The sequence below is a fragment of the Manacus candei genome, unplaced genomic scaffold (assembly GCF_025592945.1).
Source record: "Manacus candei isolate 608988 ecotype Guabito, Panama unplaced genomic scaffold, ASM2559294v1 h1tg000071l, whole genome shotgun sequence".
Classification (NCBI taxonomy): domain Eukaryota; kingdom Metazoa; phylum Chordata; class Aves; order Passeriformes; family Pipridae; genus Manacus; species Manacus candei.
Genome location: NW_026138119.1, coordinates 2,978,939 through 2,994,346, shown reverse-complemented (window position 1 = coordinate 2,994,346; position 15,408 = coordinate 2,978,939). Strand labels below are relative to the sequence as shown.

At 49.7% G+C, this 15,408-nt stretch overlaps 3 protein-coding genes across 5 annotated transcripts; 2 read left to right on the top strand and 1 right to left on the bottom strand.

Annotated features, from left to right (window-relative positions):
* The first annotated feature begins 1,501 nt into the window (after window positions 1-1,501).
* On the top strand, window positions 1,502-11,850 carry PPP1R26 (protein phosphatase 1 regulatory subunit 26). Of its 2 annotated transcripts, none has more exons than XM_051807634.1 (3): window positions 1,502-1,665; window positions 4,087-8,127; window positions 11,717-11,850. In XM_051807634.1, exons 2-3 carry the CDS (start codon window positions 4,148-4,150, stop codon window positions 11,763-11,765), a joined length of 4,029 nt encoding a protein of 1,342 aa, XP_051663594.1. In that variant the 5' UTR covers window positions 1,502-1,665; window positions 4,087-4,147; the 3' UTR covers window positions 11,766-11,850. The 2 variants fall into 2 exon arrangements, with proteins under 2 accessions (XP_051663594.1, XP_051663595.1); XM_051807635.1 differs by lacking the exon at window positions 1,502-1,665 and adding an exon at window positions 2,466-2,481.
* A 553-nt stretch (window positions 11,851-12,403) lies between these two features.
* PIERCE1 (piercer of microtubule wall 1) lies at window positions 12,404-13,403 on the bottom strand. The gene is made up of 3 exons (XM_051807688.1): window positions 13,245-13,403; window positions 13,074-13,152; window positions 12,404-12,909 (listed from the first exon to the last, which is right to left on the bottom strand). Exons 1-3 carry the CDS (start codon window positions 13,307-13,309, stop codon window positions 12,712-12,714), a joined length of 342 nt encoding a protein of 113 aa, XP_051663648.1. The 5' UTR covers window positions 13,310-13,403; the 3' UTR covers window positions 12,404-12,711.
* Window positions 13,397-15,188, top strand: MRPS2 (mitochondrial ribosomal protein S2). 2 transcript variants are annotated; one of them, XM_051807681.1, is made up of 4 exons: window positions 13,397-13,513; window positions 13,587-13,664; window positions 13,833-13,956; window positions 14,313-15,188. In XM_051807681.1, the coding sequence occupies exons 1-4, from the start codon at window positions 13,486-13,488 to the stop codon at window positions 14,854-14,856; spliced, it is 774 nt and encodes a 257-aa protein (XP_051663641.1). In that variant the 5' UTR covers window positions 13,397-13,485; the 3' UTR covers window positions 14,857-15,188. The 2 variants fall into 2 exon arrangements, with proteins under 2 accessions (XP_051663641.1, XP_051663640.1); XM_051807680.1 differs by having other exon boundaries at window positions 13,398-13,513; window positions 13,827-13,956.
* The last annotated feature ends 220 nt before the right edge of the window (window positions 15,189-15,408 follow it).

Here is a 15,408-nt window from a genome sequence, read left to right as displayed (position 1 = left end):
CCCTGCTGTGGCACTGGGAGGAATATGGTGAGCGGAGCAAAGTTTCCTCACCTCCAGGCTGCAATTCTGCAGCAAAAGAAAAGCAAGTTCATTGTTTCCTTCTGCACACAGATGCTGGCTCTGCTGTTTTCAGCAGCCTCGTTCAAGCGAGCCAGTTCAGAATACAAAAGCACGTTACATATCCCAGGGACAGGAACACACAGGCAAAAGTCTTATTGGCTCTGTTTTATCTGTTGTAAGAGCAGGAGATACATTAATATGAGTTTGTAACTGTGTATGATGCTTTGAAACACACTCCTATCCCACAGTCCCAAGGTCAGACTTGGTTTGGTGGTAGAGGATTCCTGGAGGGGGGTAAAAAAATTAGAATGTGAAGTTGGAGACCAGGAAAGCACACAATTCATCAGGGCCTGAAAATACGCGTGCTCCCCAAGAACCTCTGGGATAAAAACAGGCGGAAATCTGTCCCACAGCACTCACCATATGTCATGTTGTGATGTGTTGCCACAGAGTGAACACAAAAAGAGCACAACACTCTCAGTCAGCCCATTTTCAGCCTGGGACCTTTTGTACCTGCTGTCCCCCTCTGCCATTTGACATCTCCCAGCCTGAGCATTTTTCCCGTGATTTTGGCAACACCCCCCCCCCAAAAAAAAGATACTGGTTTCCTCTGCAGCATCGCAGGTGTGTTCAAGCCCCACAGGGAAAAAAAGCAACACACTGACAAAGCGAAAACGGGCAGCACCTTGCATCGAGGCACTGCCTTTTTGTTTGCCAGAAACTAGGAATGGAAATGCTTGTGGGGATTTATAGGCTGAGAGTTATGACTCACTCTGTGTGTGTTTTAGTGAACGAGCAGGTTGGAACGGGTATCCCGAAAGGAAGGATGCCGGCACAGGGGTGGCAGCGCATCCTCGGGGAAAGCCCGGGATGCACGGGAATGAATTAGAGCACTAAAACTTTGCTGTTTCTCCACGTGAAAGCTCCAATGACTCCACGAGCCAAAGCACCGGCTGCCCAAGCTGCTGGAAGCAAAGGCCTCGGCTCTCTGCGCCTCAGTCCTAGTTCTGCACCCCCCAAACTTTGCGCTTGGGACGGTCAGTGTCACATTTTGCAGATATTTCGAGTTTCCCCCACTTTGGCACCCCGAAGGGGGCGGGATGGATTATTACCCTCGACTCTTATCTCACGCGTATCTTGCTCTTTCCCCCTGGTGTTCCCGCAGCCACTCAGCGCTGCTGGACCAGCGTCTGGAGCCCGCCCCGGGGGCTGCCGGAGGCCGCGGCTCCGCGGTGCCCCTTCTCCGCCGGCGGACCTTCCGTTACGATCGTTACCGAGCTCCAGGCGCCCTCCTTCCCTTCCCTTCCCTTCTCTTCCCTTCCCTCCCTCCTTCCCTCCCCTCCGCGCCGGCTCCCGGCCGCAGCGGCCGCTCCTGCCTTTGTGCCCCGGCCGCGGTGCGGTCCCTCCCCGCCTCCCCGGCGGAGCCCTGCGGCGCATGCCTCCCGCTCCCCGGGGGCAGGGAAGGAAGCGCCGCCCGCCCCTGCACCAGTGCGGCGGGCAGCGGCGGAGCGGAGCCCGGCGGAGCGCACAGCCCGGCCGGGGCTCCGCCGATTCCCCCTCCCCGCCCCGCGTACCCCCCGTCCCCTCTCGGCCTCCTCTCGGCAGGTGAGCGCCGGGCGCCGGGCGGGGGGCGCGGGCCGGCGGCCGAGGGAGGCCCCGGGAGCGGGGCGGCGGAAGGCGGGAAGGGGGAGCCATGGCGGCGCGGGCAGGGCCCGGCCGGCCGCGGGCAGCGGGCGCGGCGCCCCGCGGGGGTCCCGCGTGCGGCCGCTGCGGGCGGACCCCCGCGGGTGGGGGGGGCGGCACAGCCCCGCTGTGGGTGCCCCCCGAGGTGGGGGGACCCTCGGGTCCTCTCGCACACCCTCTGTAGCGGCCCCTGGGGTGTGTGTCCCCTCATGTCCCCTCACACTCTCTGTGGGTGCCCCCGGGTGTGTGTCCCGGCATGTCCCCTCACGCAGCCCCTGTGGATGTCCCCCATTGGGTGTCCCCTCATTTCCCCTCACAGCGTTCCAGAGGTTATCCCCTTCCTCCTTGAATGTGTGTCCCCTCATTTCCCCTCACAGAGTTCCGGAGGTTATCCCCCTCCTCCTGACTGTGTGTCCCCTCATTTCCCTTCACACCCTCTCTGGGTGCTGTCCCTGGTGAGTGTCCTCTTATGTCCCCTCACACCCTCTGTGAGTGACCCCTGGGCGAGTGTCCCCTCACGTCCCCCCTCACACAGCCTCCAGATGCCCCTGGAAGTCCCCTCACAGCCCCCATGGGTGCCCTCAGGTGGGTGCCCCCTCAGAGCCTGGGTGGGTGCCCTGGTGCGGTGCAGTGGCACCAAAATTCACCCCAGTCCCACGTAATTCTCGCAGGACAACCACAACCCAGGCGTGGAATAGCAAAAGGCACCTGCCCCTTCTCTGAAAACTGTGGAAATAGGTTAATAGGAAATACGTTGTGGTTTGTTGGGTTTTTTTTAATGAAGCCGGGAGCTAGAGTGTGTTAATTGCGTTTCTTCAAGATAATGAAGTATTCTAATTTCTGTCTTTTTGATCCTTAGCTGCTTATTACAAGGAAAAAATGTTTTTAGTTTACGTTTGCCCTAGTGAACGTGTCAGAGGCCGGGTTAGAAACTGTGTTCAGCTATGTGGTTCTAAAAGTCAGGGGTTTTGGGTGCTTTCAGTTAATTCATGGTCAAATACAGGTTCTGTTGGGAGCACTGGCTTTACTGGCATGTGTAGAGCTGAAATAAATCCAAACTGTCTTCAGATGAATAAAAGGTGGAAGTTAAAACAGCGTATGTTGTGTTGTTCCAGGTACCACCCAGCGAGGAGGGATGGTCTTGATCATTATACTTAAAATTTTAATTCTACAGGGATGATGTTTTGAGGTGAATTACCACTGAGGAAAAGAAAGAATTGTCTTCCCTGCTTGTATGTTACCTTACTCTCAGTAGTAAATAAATAGAAGTTTGAAAGAGTTTAGAATCATTAATTCTTTAAAATATTTATTGTCACTGATTAATTTGAAACCAGAACTGGAGAATAATTGACAAGGGCAAGGTCAGAGAGGTTTCATAGGGAAAAGAGGGTAATTGTAGGTTGGCAGAGTCCGGTGCCACTCTCCAGTCGGAGCTCACTGCGATTGTGTGGAGCCTCAGCTTGAAGAAATACCCAACTGCTGTAGTTTTTTAGGAATTACTGCCTTGTGCCAACCAGACACTGTTTTGGTCCTACCAAACGATGCTGCAGGTGAAACCATCAGCCCTCATGAGGCCACGTGGAGGCAGAGAACTCTTTGGGGTGTTATCTGGTGTTTTCTGGATGGTTTTTTTCGCTCTTCCATGAAACAAAGCTTTGTTCTGCCTGGGGTTTCTACTGTGACACAAAGAATAGTTCATCATCTCCATCCTGCTTTTGCACACTCCTAAAGATCTGTGTTTGCCAAGGGCTTTTATCCTGCAGTGAGGCTGGATGATTGATGTCTTGGGGTTATTGCTGTGTAGTGTGTTTCAGGAAGAAATAAGTTCCCTTTCCTTCTCTCCAAGCTGCCCCAAGTCCCTCAGCTGTGCATGTTTAATGTCAAGCCAGAACCAGTAAAAGCTATTTTGGGATATTGTTTTCACAGAATCACGGAACATTCTGAGTTTTTGGAGTCCAGCCTCCTGCTAACACAGTTACTCTGCTCTTTGAGTAAGAATTGGTTTGTCCCCCCTCACCTCGGATCACAGTCCAACTTGCTCTACATCCACATGCAAAAGGGAGTGGGAAGTGCAGAAAGAGTTTCAGAAGTGGAGATAATTACCTGAATTTGATTATGATTGTGCCAGAAAATACTGCAAACCACAAATGACAAGTGCTCTGACTTATCCCTGATGGCAGCAGTGACTGATTTACCTGTTGAAGTGATGTTGACCGCTGTGATTATCTGGCACAGTAGTTCTGTGTGTTAATAATTTGCAGTTTATGTTACCAGTATTATTACATGGAATTTCTAGAAGGTATGTGCATAATAGTAAATATTTTCCTTTTTTTTCCCTTGTAGGATGGAAGAGAGACCAGTCTGAAAAACTGTTCCATCGTGGACTTTGCTGTTGCCTGCTAGAATGTTCCTTATGAATGCTCCTCCTTTGGTAGCTCTTCAGACAAAATGGGAGTCCTTTGGACCAGCAAGGAATTGTAGGTATCCCGTTTGCTTCCCTGAATCTGACGGGGACGTCACGAGAACCTGTGTAAGCGCAAAAGTTCAGATGATCATAAACAACCTGCAGAGTCAAGAGTCTGCCCTGGGTATGAACAATGAGTGTGGTTGTATTATGCAGAAGAAACAGAAGGGAGAAAAAGGCACCAGTAACAGAGTCACATCCAGCACCCCGTTGCTCCAGAAGCAGCCTCCATATACCAAGTGTGGATCCCCTGAGGATTCAGATGACACTGAAGTGGAAGAGAATGTGGAGTTTGGGACCCTCCTGCTCGATTCTGACAGCGACGACTCTGTGGACCGAGGAATAGAGGAGGCCATCCAGGAGTACTTGAAAGCAAAAGGCAAAAGTGACCAGTCCTTGCCAAGGAATGCAGAGCGTTCCGTGACTACAAGCAGAGACAAAAGGTTTAAGAGAGAATTCTCGCAGAACAAAACGGCTGGTGACCTCCTCCCTGTGAAATTTAAAGCTGAGATGCTCTCTGAAGAGTACCTGTCTGACCACCTGGGAATTGGGAAAAGGCTCCAGCCTGCTTCCCCTCAGAGCATCAGCAGCGATGACTCTTTTGAACAGAGCATACAAGCTGAAATAGTGCAGTTCCTGAATGAGAAGAAGCAGCAAGAAATTAGTAAATGTGTTAGTGAGGGGGATAAAAAGGATTCCAGGGTGAGATCCGTCCTCAAGTGCAACAAAGAAACAGCAAACAGAACGAACTGTGGTGCTATAAAGCGAGGTTGTAAGGCGCTGCTCCTGAGACACCATCCCAAGCTGCAGAAATCCGGCACACAGTCCAAGTGTTTGCAGTCCAAAATCCAAGCAGAGCCCAGTGAGTTCAGCCAGGTGAACCAAGCGTATCTGGAAATGGGCACTGCCAGCCAGCCCTGGCTCGTGGAGCAGAATGAGGGAAGTGGAGCTCATTACTGGGAGCCAAGGGAAGCACTCATCAAGGAGAGCATGCACACATCTGACTCGAGCAGTGATGATGGCATTGAAGAAGCCATTCAGCTCTACCAGCTGGAGAAAATCAGGAAAGAGGCAGGTGATGCAGCAGACTGTGTCCCTTTGCAGAGGGAACAATTTGATCCAAAGGGGATGGCGGACATTTCTGCCAGCCTGACAATTAGCTCCACAAAAAGTGCCTCACCAGAAATCCGTAAAAGCCCTACAAGCAACAAGAGAAAAGAAATTAATTCCAAGTCAGCAGGATTAGAAAGCACCAGCAATGACTTTAACAAGCTGTTTAAACCACTGAAAAAGGCCAGACATTTTGCACTTCCAGAAAACAAGATCGCTGCTTGTGAGCTCACATTGCAGGCTTCTTGCAGAGCAGACACATCTGCAGAGCTCATGTGTGCAGAAGCTATCCTTGATATTTCCAAAACAATCATGCCATCCCAAATGGGAAGTGACAACAAATCCCTCCCTGCAGACTCCTTCTTTCCTCCCCAGCTTCTCTCCTCCTCCCGTTGTGAAAGCGACAGCAGCCTTGTGGACAGTGATGACAGTATAGAGCAGGAAATCAGGGCTTTTTTGGCTCTGAAAGCACAGTCAGAAAACCTCGGAGCAAAGCCTCCCAGCCTGTCACGCTCCATCCAGATGCCTCTGCCTTCTGATCAAAACAGCCTCACCAGTACCCTGGAGCCTTCTCTCCCCAAAACACTGAAGCTATCGCTGAGTCGGAAAAGGAGACTGAAAAGGGAAGGCAGAACAGCACAACATGGGGCATCAAAAACAGCTGAACAGCTGCAGATGGGACTTTTCCAAGCAGGTAACTATTCAAAATTTCCCGTGCTCCAAGAGGAGTGTGCCCTGAGCAGCCCTGCAGAACCCTGTGATGCTCAGAGCCTCAGCAGTAAAGAGACGAGGCAGCAGCAGCTCGTGTCTCCCAAATTGTCTGGCTCTGATGGCAGATGTGTGGCCTTGGACTCTGTAAACCCTCCTCTGCAGGTTCAGAGTAGCACAAGAAAACTCGTGAAAAATACGACCCAAACTCCAGAGAGGGAGGGGTCGGATGATGAGAGCAGTTCTCTGGACAGCGATGAGGACCTTGACAGTGCTATCAAGGACCTGCTACGGTCAAAAAGAAAGCTCAAGAAGAAGTCCAAGGACCAAAAATCTCAGTGCAAGAAGAGAGTCAGATTCAGCGAGACAGAAGCTCAGCTGCTGGATGATTTCAGCAGCCTCCAACAAAACGAGTGGAAATGTAAAAATCCTGCGCTGCTGAAAAGCTGCCTCTCAAAGCCCAAGAAAGCTGTGAGAGAGAACGCAGTGAGGAGCCCTTCAGACAGCATGAACATCAAACTTCCCAATGAGAAACCAGAAACCATGAAAAACTTGGAGTTTAACTTACAGCTTAAAAAAGGGAATAAACCTAAACCGGTTTCGAACCAGCGGGTGGCTAAAAATAGAAAATGTACTTTCCCAGCTGTGTGTCACACCGAGGACAGCAGCTCAGTGGACAGCGACGACAGCATCGAGCAGGAAATCAGGAAGTTTTTGGCAGAAAAGGCCAAAGACTCTGCAAGCAATTCAGAGATACAAAAAGATGATTTAGACCTATTTAGAGCGACCAAACAAACTGGTAATAGAGGAAAAGCAAAGCAGCAGCCGGTGGAGAACGAGATCAACCTCGTGCCGGGTCAGAGTAAAAAGACTGAGGTACCTCAGCAGACTGAGGAGTCGAGGAACTCCCAGAGAACGGAAGGGAAAAGTGCAATGTTATGTGGCAGTGGGAAATGTGCTTCCTCTGCAGAGAATGTTTATGCTACTGGTCAGTCAAAAGCTAAGCAAGGAGTGGGGGGGGTTAAAGGTGGTGCTGGTGAGTTACCTGGGAATGCAACAGGTAAAAAGAATGTCCACAAAACAGAGCCCCCTAAACCCAGCAAAAATGAAGGTTGTAAAGTACAAAAAGTAATGAGTGCAAAGCCCAGATCTAAAAGAAAGAACACCTTTCACCTAAAAATTTCCAGTAAATTTATTGCAGGTCTAAAATACGCCCGGGACAGGAAGAAATCAATGCTTTTGAACAAAAGGCAGAAAGCAGAGAGTTTGCTCGCCCAGAACAGCACGCTGGGAGTGGAGGCAGCTTCCCAGGGTACAGATGTGCTTAACCCCTTGCCAACTGGTGAATTTAGTGGGGAGAGTACGACAGCAATAAAAGCATCCAGTTCTTCTCAGAAAGTCACTGTGAGAGTGTCAAGTCCCCATGTAGCAGAAACCTGTGCAGGAGTTGAGACTGCTCCTCTGTGTGTCAAAGAGGAGGCTGAGGGTTGCAGAAAGGCTGATGCCTCAGGAGATCAATCACATTCTCACTTGAGCCTCTCCTCTCAGGGACAGAGTGAGGCAGCAGTAAAAGCAGATCAGGTTTGCAGAGGAACATCCAAAGCTGAGAACACCCAGGTGTGGATGGAGGAAGAAGATATCCACACGGGCAGCTGGGCTGATTCAAATGTAGATCCCCCACGCCCTGAGTGCAGCGTGGCAGCTGGAAAAGCAGATAAAATAAGCAGAGACACAGCTCAGCAGAGTGCACAGGCGTGCAGTAAGGGAGGGAATAACCCCCTGGACAAGAGGCCAGATCCCAGTTTAGCTTGCCCACAGCAGGAATTAAATGTGACAGCAGCAGCAGTGGATAAAACTAGTGGAGGAGCATGTGCAGCTAACAGTGTGCAGTTGTGCATTAAGGAAGAAAAAGTTGACAGGCAGGAAGAAATTCAAGTAACCAGCTCCACTTTGGAAGGAAAAATACCTGTCCTGCAGAACAGGGAAACTGCTAGTGAAGTGCACCAAGGGCAGGAATTTTTAGCCAAAACCTGTGCAAAATTTACTGACCTATCTGCAGGGGACTGCCCAGATTCCCTCTTGGGAAAAAAGGTCTCAAATATGTAAGTACACTTTTTTTTTACAGTAACAGTCTTTTTAGAAAATATCTGTCATGGTAATTACCTTGATAAAACTTGAGACAGGAAAGGAGAGACAGTGGGAGATGCTGTTACCTGTATGTCATACACACACTAATGTGAAAATGCTTCTATTTAACAGGGATATCGTGGATAAACATACATAGTTTTTGTAGAATTTTGTAAATTATTTAAAGTGCTCTAAGGAAATATTTTTTATGATGATTTTTAGGGCTTGCATTACTACAGGAAGCTCTAGTTACTGTAGATAAGATACTGGCTGATCACACTTTAAATTATGAGGCCTCTGATCACCTATCAAAGGGGAACCTGTTTGTGCACAGAATATATTTGGCAACCTGTTAAGAGATCCCAGGAAAACACAGCCTTGGATAGCAATGCAGATTCTCTGACACTGGTCACATTCCAGCTGCCTTAGGACAGTCCTGAGTCCTGTTTTTTTGCTGGAGTCTCAGTCCTCCTCCCCTGAGGACTCTGGGGGTTGTTCCCTGAGGGGAATTCCAGGAGATCCAGCCTGGAAGATACAAATGCAAATTCAGGTAAATAAAGTGGATCAGTCTCTCTGCACTGTCCTGTGTAAAGTGATCTCAGCAGCTGCTGGAAGTCCTTTTGAATACCTAAAACCTCCTGCTAGCAGATGATTCCAAGCACAATTGCAGTGTAAGACAAGTGAAGGAGCATTGTCTGTTCAGACAACATGATTTCCCTGGATTTCTCTGGATTTATATACTACTGGGCCTGCAAGGCTGAAACAATTCCTCGTTAGCCTCAATTGACGCCCTGCAGTTACCCAGAGATGGCTTTTGGTTTCCTGGATGAACTTTCTGGAATTGAGTGCCCTTACTTTCCTTTTTCAGAAGTGGTTTCTAAGATGTTACATTTCTGTGAACTTTTCACTGACAGTTTTTGTGCAATAGAGCAAAGCTGGGTTTGCTGTAGGAAGCCCCGACGTAAACGCCACGGATATTTTCAGCGCTGTTCTTTCATACTGGCTCTTTCTCTGCCTCCGTTTCCAGCAGCCAGAATAAAGCAATTTTTCACCACTATCTTTTTTTATTTGTACTGACTTTAAACGGGATTGAAGTAGCACATTCATGTCACAAAAAAAAAGAAAAGTGCCCTCACACTGGTTTCACTGAAAATTCAAAAACAAAGTGTGAACTGGAGCTGTTGGTCGTTCTTTTCATTTGTGTGTAGTGAAGTCCTTCAAGGAGTTTGTTCTTACATCTTGTCCCTGTGAGTTGATCTGATATTCTCTTTGTCTCGCCTTCTGCAGAACTTCTCTCAGCCAAACCACCACTTAGCATCACTTTGTTCCTCAGTCACTTCAACCTTCCTCGAGGCTGGCCTTAAAATTGCAAACTGGAGCAAAAGCAGCCAAGACCGGATCCAGTGTCTCATGGTGTCCCTGGTGTGATGCAGAATAGTGGCAAAATGCAGCGTAGCATAGAGTAGAACGAGTAACTGTGGCATGTAGAGAAAGAAACAACATCCTTGGTGTGTTTATACTGTTGTGCAGTTACGTTTTAAACATGTTTATAGTGCTCACTTGACATTTCTTACTGTCCGGCCGCCTTTTTGTAGTCCTTGGGTTGGTTGGTCGGGTTGTTTAAAAGGTCAGTGTGTTAAATCATCTCCATTTTGTGGTAGGATACCTTGGGAAAGTGTTTTTTTCCTTAGCTCAGTGCCTGCAGTCCCTCTACACAGGCTTATCCTTCGGTCTGCCTTGATTCCATTGCAGGATTTGGGCCTTTTGTTTGGAATAGGTCAGTAGGCTGGTATTTTAAAATAGAAGTTTTCTGAGTACCTTGCTTTAAAAGGATTAAACTGTATACTTAATTTTCCTAGAGATGGTGGAAGCACTATGTACTGTTTGTATAAAAAGCTGAATGTTTCTCCTCCAAGTTTTCAGTAAATCAACATTAAGACTTTAAAGGTGTCTCGTGGCCCTGTCGCTGTGTCTGTGTCCTCAGTACAACTTGTGAACTGATTCACTTCCAGTTAAGATGCAATTCCAGTTACCTTGTGCTTTAAATAAAACCTGATTTCAAACAGCACTTTTTTTAAATTGATAAACTTGATTTGTATATAGGAAATGGTGTACATTGCTGAGTTTATAATGTTTAATAAATGGGGTTCTGCCCATGGACCATGAAACTGGAGTGCTCCTATGGTTTGTGTCATCATCTTGAGTGAGTAGCATTTTTCTGTTCCCTTTTCTCCCTTCCTGCCTGTGTTCTGAGGGTGCAATTAACTTCTTTAGAACAAAAAAATAAAGGAGAGTCTACCAACTACATCGGCCAAACAAAGCGGTGGCTGTTCTGGGAGGTGAGAATGGTGCTTGTTTTAGCAAAACCCCAACAGCAGTTTTCTTTGCTGGTGTTTGTGGTCAAGAAGTGGAGTCTTTCCTTGTGTAACTAAATGTGTGTCAGGGAACATCTGTGGAATTGGGACAACAGCCACAAGAGTGCCATGGCTCCACTGGCAGTGTCCTCATCCTGCTACAGTTCTTATCACTTGTTTAAAAAAAAATGTGTCTGGGATCAATAAGAAATCCCTCTGAGACATTACTAGAGGTTGACCAGCTGAGGAGTAATTTATCCTTTACTGCAGTAGATGGAATCATGAACTCGGGTCTTCCCACTCTTGCCAACAATTACCTTTTTTAATGAATGCTGGTTCATGTTTTTTAAAAGTGAGCAGTGATTATTTTTTTCAGTCAGAGCACAACATGTGCTAATTTGGATGTTAAGTTATTTAAACCACTTGGTATTTTTCATTATGGCTCCTGGTAAGTGATGTCCTTCTGGCTGCAGTACCACGGTTCTCAGATAAATCTGTGCTTGTGCAGGACTTTGAAAATAGATTTAGTGCTTTATTTTTACCTCAGTGACTATTTTTCAGTGCTTTGGGAGCAACAATCTTCAAGGATCCTCAAGAGACCACAAGAACTACCTTAATTTTTTATAAACATTCTTTGCTGCTATTTTAAGAACACATGTTTCTACGTGTAGCTGCTTTTTTATACGAGGCAGGAACACACCATCCCTGCCACCATTTCTTTTATTAATGTATAAGCTTTTCAGTTTTTCAAACCTTCAGTTTGTGATAGTTCAGCCCCACATAGTTGTATCTGCAAACATGAAAATCTTCCTTTCAAAAGACAGAGTAGAAAGAGACTGTTCCAGGGAGATTCTGTGTGGTAAAATGTGTCATCTTCAGGATGATATTTTGAATTTGTGCAGGTATTTCTTAAGTATTTGGTCTAACATCTGAACACTAAGGCACATTGCATGTCAAACTCTTCAAAGGAACTGGTTTCAGTTCAAGAATAAAACTAAAAGACAAGAAATTGAGGCAAGGAAGAAAAGAGGTGGGTGTTTTCAGATGAAGTGGGAAGATATGTGACAGAATCCACTACAGTTATATTTTTAAGAGGCACTCTTATCCCTAAATTATGCCACCTGCAGAAAAATCTGTGGATAAAAATAATACGTAAAATAGTCACAACTATTTATATTAATTCAGCACTTTGTTATTTTCTTCATTTCAGGAGAAGAAAGGGAACTTGTAAGAAGCTCAAGATACTGTCTAGAGTCTAATAGAAGAATTAACAGTGAACAGTAGAGAGTTGCTTATTTATTTTCACATGTTAAATATTTTAAAAGTTACCTTTTCAGGCCTGTTTCTGCTCAGTTTATTTATTTGTTCCAATGTATTGGTGTGTTTGCAGCTGGGGGGGGGATTTTACCCAGCTATTCCTTTGTTTGAGATAACCAAGTGCCACAAATAGGGAATATTTATGACACTGAAGAATATCAGTTGCAGTGGTGCTTGGCCATAATATTGAACTCATTATTTATATTTTTCACAAACAGCTAGAATAGCATTATGTTCATTTTTAATGGATACTATCCCTGTGTTACACCTGTAACATGGGACTGTTTCTCATCCATAAACAGGCAGAGCAGTTTTTCTTCAAAACTAGTTTTTTAAGCTAAAAATGTAAAGGTGTTCCTTTAGTGCAGTTGGACAGTGCAGTTTCACTGGCTGTAACTACAGTTGTTACAATAAAACTTAAGAAAACGTTTTCTTTTTGATTACTTGCCGTTATTTGAATAATTCCTAAAGCTTTGTAGTTGTGAGATAGAAGAAACATTAACTTTCTACAGGCAATCCAAAAGGTTAATGAATACCTCTGGAAAACCTGCAGATCAGTTATTCATTGAATAGTAGAGAAGCAGTTTAAATCTTAATTTTTAATTATATGTGGTACATGAGCCAAGAATTTAAAGGATCATTAGCGACAGAGAAGAGGTTAAGGGGATATATGTTGTTCTAGGATTTATATGCTGCCTATAAACTAAGCGAGACGGCTCCTATGAGCTATTTATCTGACGTTTAACCACACTAAATCTTTATAAATTAACATATAGAACAATGTACGTTATTAACAATAACATTCGTTCTGTGAATCAGTGGGTTTCATCTCAGCTGTGTGTGGTTTCCCCACCGGGAGAAGCCGCGGTGGCTCCCTGCTGTCCCTCCCTAGCTCAGGTTCCTGCAGTGCGAGGGCCCGCTGGGGTTGTAGCTGGGGTGGAAGTCCATGTGCTCGTAGGCGGTGATGAAGGTGTCGGGGCCCGTGCAGTAGCTCTTCTCCAGCGAGGTGTTGAGGCTGTTGTTCCTGTACATGCCAGCCTTGCCCAGATGGTCCGAAAACTTGTGCGAGATGACGCGGAAGCAGGTCTGGGGAGGGGCGAGAAAAGAAGGGAGATGTTTAAAATTGCGCACAGCCACAGCGCCTGCAAAGTTTGGATGCGAGGTTGGGTTTCGGCTACCGGGGACGCCGCGGAGGGCGAAGCTTGGCCGTGCTGACCCCGAGCCCCCCCGGGGGTCCCTCCATCACCTACCGGCAGCTCGTGCACCGTGGGGGCCCTGCTGCCGTAGGTCTGGTTGGTGGTGCGGAACCGGGGGTGCGGCGCCGGCTGCCTGCGGGGCGAGAGCACAGGGTAGGTGGGGAGCACGGGGGGCTCCGGGGGGCACGGGGGGCTCCGGGGGCCCGGCCCGAGCTCCCCGCTCACCCGTAGCCGCGGTAGAAGGCGGGCTGTCGGAAGCGGCCGGGCAGGCCGGGCTCGGGGCCGGACATGGCTCAGGGCACTGAGCGTTGCTCGGCGACGGGACGCGATCGCGCCGCGCTCCGCCCCGGGGAGGGCGCGGGGCCCGCCCCGCCCCGCAGGAAGCGGAAAGCGCCGCTGACCTTCCTCATCCTCCTCCTCCTCCTGCTCCCGCTCCTGCTGCTGCGCCCCGCGGTGCCCTCGGAGCATGGCGGTGCCGCGGCTCCTGCGGGCAGGTGAGCGGGCGCTGCCCAGCCCCGCCGGTCCGCCCCGGCCCACCCGTGTGACCCCCGTGTTTCTCTCCCGCAGCGGCCCCGCGGCTCTACAGCACCGTCCTGGTACCGGCCCCGGCCACGGCCACGGCCCCGGTGGCGACCCAGCCCAGCGGTGAGTGTTTTCCCTCCCCGGGTCCAGGCCAGGAGCGATGCCCGTGCAGGTATCGCCTCGTTGCAGCAGGTGGTCGTGGGTGCATCGGGGTCCTTTCTGCAGTCCCAGCTCGTCCCCCAAAACACCAGAGGGAGCAGTGATTGATTGTTTCCCTTCTCTCAGCTGCAGATGACAAGCTGCTGTCAGAGCCTCTCAGCCACCCCGACTTCTTCAACGTGAAGGAGCTCTTCACCCTGAAAGATCTCTTTGATGCTCGGGTGCACCTGGGCCACAAAAAGGGCTGTCGGCACAGGTGAGTGGAATTATTTCATCATCCAGTGCTTGTTGACATCAAGAGTGCTTCCATAAACAATGTTTGCTTTGGGGGCTGCACTAGATTGGTCTGAGCCTGGAACTGCCCACACAGGGCAGATTACAGGGACCCCCCACAATGTGGGCACCAAGGGGGGGTGAGACCCACAGCCCCCCAAGCCCAGCTGGAACAGACACTGGACACGAGGGCTCTCTGCAGAGAGCACCTCTGCTATCAGCCGGGAGCTGGAGTGGGGGAAAGGAAGGTTCCTGTGCGGCCACCCCACATCCAGAAGCGCTCAGTGCCTGCACACCTTGTCCCCGTGCCCCTGTGCCGCCCTCCCTCTGCCCCCCCAGGTTCATGGAGCCCTACATCTTCGGCTGCCGGCTGGATCAGGACATCATCGACCTGGAGCAGACCATGCAGCACCTCCAGCTGGCCCTCAACTTCACGGCCCACATCGCCTACCGCAAGGGCATCATCCTCTTCATCAGCCGCAAGCGCCAGTTCTGCCACCTGGTGGAGTGCACGGCGCGGGCCTGCGGCGAGTACGCGCACACACGCTACTGGCAGGGCGGGCTCCTCACCAACGCCCACATCCAGTTCGGCGCCGGCGTCCGCCTGCCCGACCTCATCGTCTTCCTCAGCAGCCTCAACAACGTCTTCCAGACGCACGTGGCCGTCCGGGACGCCGCCAAGATGAACATCCCCACGGTGGGCGTGGTGGACACGAACTGCAACCCCTCCTTGATCACCTACCCGATCCCCGGCAACGACGACAGCCCCTCGGCCGTGGAGCTCTACTGCAAGCTCTTCAGGATGACCATCATCCGCGCCAAGGACAAGAGGCGGCAGAGCGAGGCCGTCGAGGAGCTGCGGAGGAAAGCTGAGGGCAATTAGAGCCCCCGAGACGGGCTCAGTGCCTCGGGGATGGGTCTCCTGCTCCAATTCCAAAGGACTGGCTCTGCACTCCGGGCACTGGCTTCTGGCAGGGCTGGGCTGGCTGTGGAAGGGGCCCCCCAGCTCTGCTGTGCACAGAGATCCCGTGGTGGTCACAGCCACACACAGTCCCCGGCTCAAATTGCTCCCTCCAGAGCCATGCAGGGAAAATGGAGCTAGGCCAGACCTTGCCCCATTCCTTGGGTTTGTCCCTGTTGCAAGGAAGTGCTGATGTCCTGTGGCCTTCCTGTTCCTGAGCTCTTCTTAACAAATAAAGGGGTTTATCCCTCTGATCCTTTTTGTTTCTTCCGTGGTGAAATGGGAAGGGGAGTCTGCAATGCCAGGGGAGTCAAGGCAATGGGAGGGAAAGGGATGAAGGATGTCCCCAAGCTGGGGACATTGCAGGGTGGCTGGTGCATTGCAGGGCTGGAGGGGCCCCAGTAGGGTTGGAGGGTCCCCACTGGCTGGTTCATCACAGAATTGAAGGATCTCCACCGGCTGGTGCATCATGGG

Excerpts from the sequence above, each read along its gene's own strand:
- PPP1R26 (XM_051807634.1), top strand. The coding sequence starts at position 4,148 with ATGTTCCTTATGAATGCTCCTCCTTTGGTAGCTCTTCAGACAAAATGG. Across the intron at positions 8,128-11,716 it reads GGAAAAAAGGTCTCAAATAT|GAGAAGAAAGGGAACTTGTA; the intron begins GTAAGTACACTT and ends TCTTCATTTCAG.
- PIERCE1 (XM_051807688.1), bottom strand. The coding sequence starts at position 13,309 with ATGTCCGGCCCCGAGCCCGGCCTGCCCGGCCGCTTCCGACAGCCCGCC. Across the intron at positions 13,153-13,244 it reads GCCTTCTACCGCGGCTACGG|GCAGCCGGCGCCGCACCCCC; the intron begins GTGAGCGGGGAG and ends CTCGCCCCGCAG. Across the intron at positions 12,910-13,073 it reads CCACGGTGCACGAGCTGCCG|ACCTGCTTCCGCGTCATCTC; the intron begins GTAGGTGATGGA and ends GCCCCTCCCCAG.
- MRPS2 (XM_051807680.1), top strand. The coding sequence starts at position 13,486 with ATGGCGGTGCCGCGGCTCCTGCGGGCAG. Across the intron at positions 13,665-13,826 it reads GGTGGCGACCCAGCCCAGCG|CTGCAGATGACAAGCTGCTG; the intron begins GTGAGTGTTTTC and ends CCCTTCTCTCAG. Across the intron at positions 13,957-14,312 it reads AAAAAGGGCTGTCGGCACAG|GTTCATGGAGCCCTACATCT; the intron begins GTGAGTGGAATT and ends CTGCCCCCCCAG.